Consider the following 1,056-nt stretch of genomic DNA (forward strand, 5'->3'; position numbering starts at 1 on the left):
GGGGTAGAGATCATGACAGCCAGTCAAAACCATTAGAAACTAGCATTCTTTTTTTTTTGTCTTACAATCTTATTTTTATTTACACATTTTCAAACTATGAAGAAAATATATATACAGCTGGATTAGTGTGTCATAGTGTATGAATAATGGTTCTGTTTCGGAGCTGCTGCACATATTCCTTAGCTTGGTCAAATCCAGTCTTTGGTGCTTCTGGAGGGGGAGGTGGGCCTTCTACCAGCTTCACAAAGTAATGGCATTTGACTTTCTCCATGATGCCAAACATGCCTCAGCCATGGTAGCAAATCCGTTTCAGATAGTGACCTTTTCCAGAAAAGGAGTCAGCTATGTATACATTTGATTTGAATTCTACATTGTGTTTTCTCACTGCCATTTCTTGAGCTTCCAGAAGAACCTCTTTGATCACCTTTGCCCCCTTCTTGTCATTGAATTCCAGCTGAACAAGAGCCTGATCAATTGACATTCCTTTTACCAGTTTTGCCAAATACCACATCTTATCCTTACTATATTTTATGTCCCTTCGACAGTGGAATATTTCCTTCATTTTCCTGTTTGTTCATAATTGCTGGTCTTCGAGGCTCTCCTGGCAGCTGTGGAGGGTAAACTATTCTGTTCTTCTTCTCCCATCTCCCAGCATTCTGCAGATACGTTCTTGTTTGGATATTTGACAGAAGAGAAATACTGCAAGACGCTAGTAACCTCTCCAGCCGGGCCCAGCTGAGAAGGTTCCGCGCTCAGGCGGCCCCAGCTCCGCTCACCACCAGCACCGCCATCTTCTCCCAGGCAGTTATACAAACCTCTGTCTCCAGACTTAACCATAGGTTCAGGCTAGAACATTTTCACCCCTAGGCCCCTGCTTCTCCTCCCACTCTTTGTCTCTGGGTAGGCTCTCAGGGACAGGAACTACTATTGGTTTGCACATTGCCTAGTACAATGGGGCCCTGCTGTCAGCAGGGGCGGCTCTAGACACCAGCGCGCCAAGCAGGCGCGTGGGGCGGCCCTTTCCCAGGGGGCAGCATTTGGCTCCGGTGGACCTGC

At 46.7% G+C, this 1,056-nt stretch overlaps 1 protein-coding gene across 1 annotated transcript; it reads right to left on the reverse strand.

The window, feature by feature from the left end:
- On the reverse strand, positions 1-816 carry LOC120390852 (39S ribosomal protein L22, mitochondrial-like). The gene is given in 1 exon segment (XM_039513780.1): positions 1-816. A coding segment is annotated over 1 exon segment (432 nt). The 5' UTR covers positions 563-816; the 3' UTR covers positions 1-130.
- Positions 817-1,056: the final 240 nt, after the last annotated feature.

This window comes from Mauremys reevesii, linkage group 1, assembly GCF_016161935.1.
Source record: "Mauremys reevesii isolate NIE-2019 linkage group 1, ASM1616193v1, whole genome shotgun sequence".
In the NCBI taxonomy this organism is placed as follows: Eukaryota; Metazoa; Chordata; order Testudines; family Geoemydidae; genus Mauremys; species Mauremys reevesii.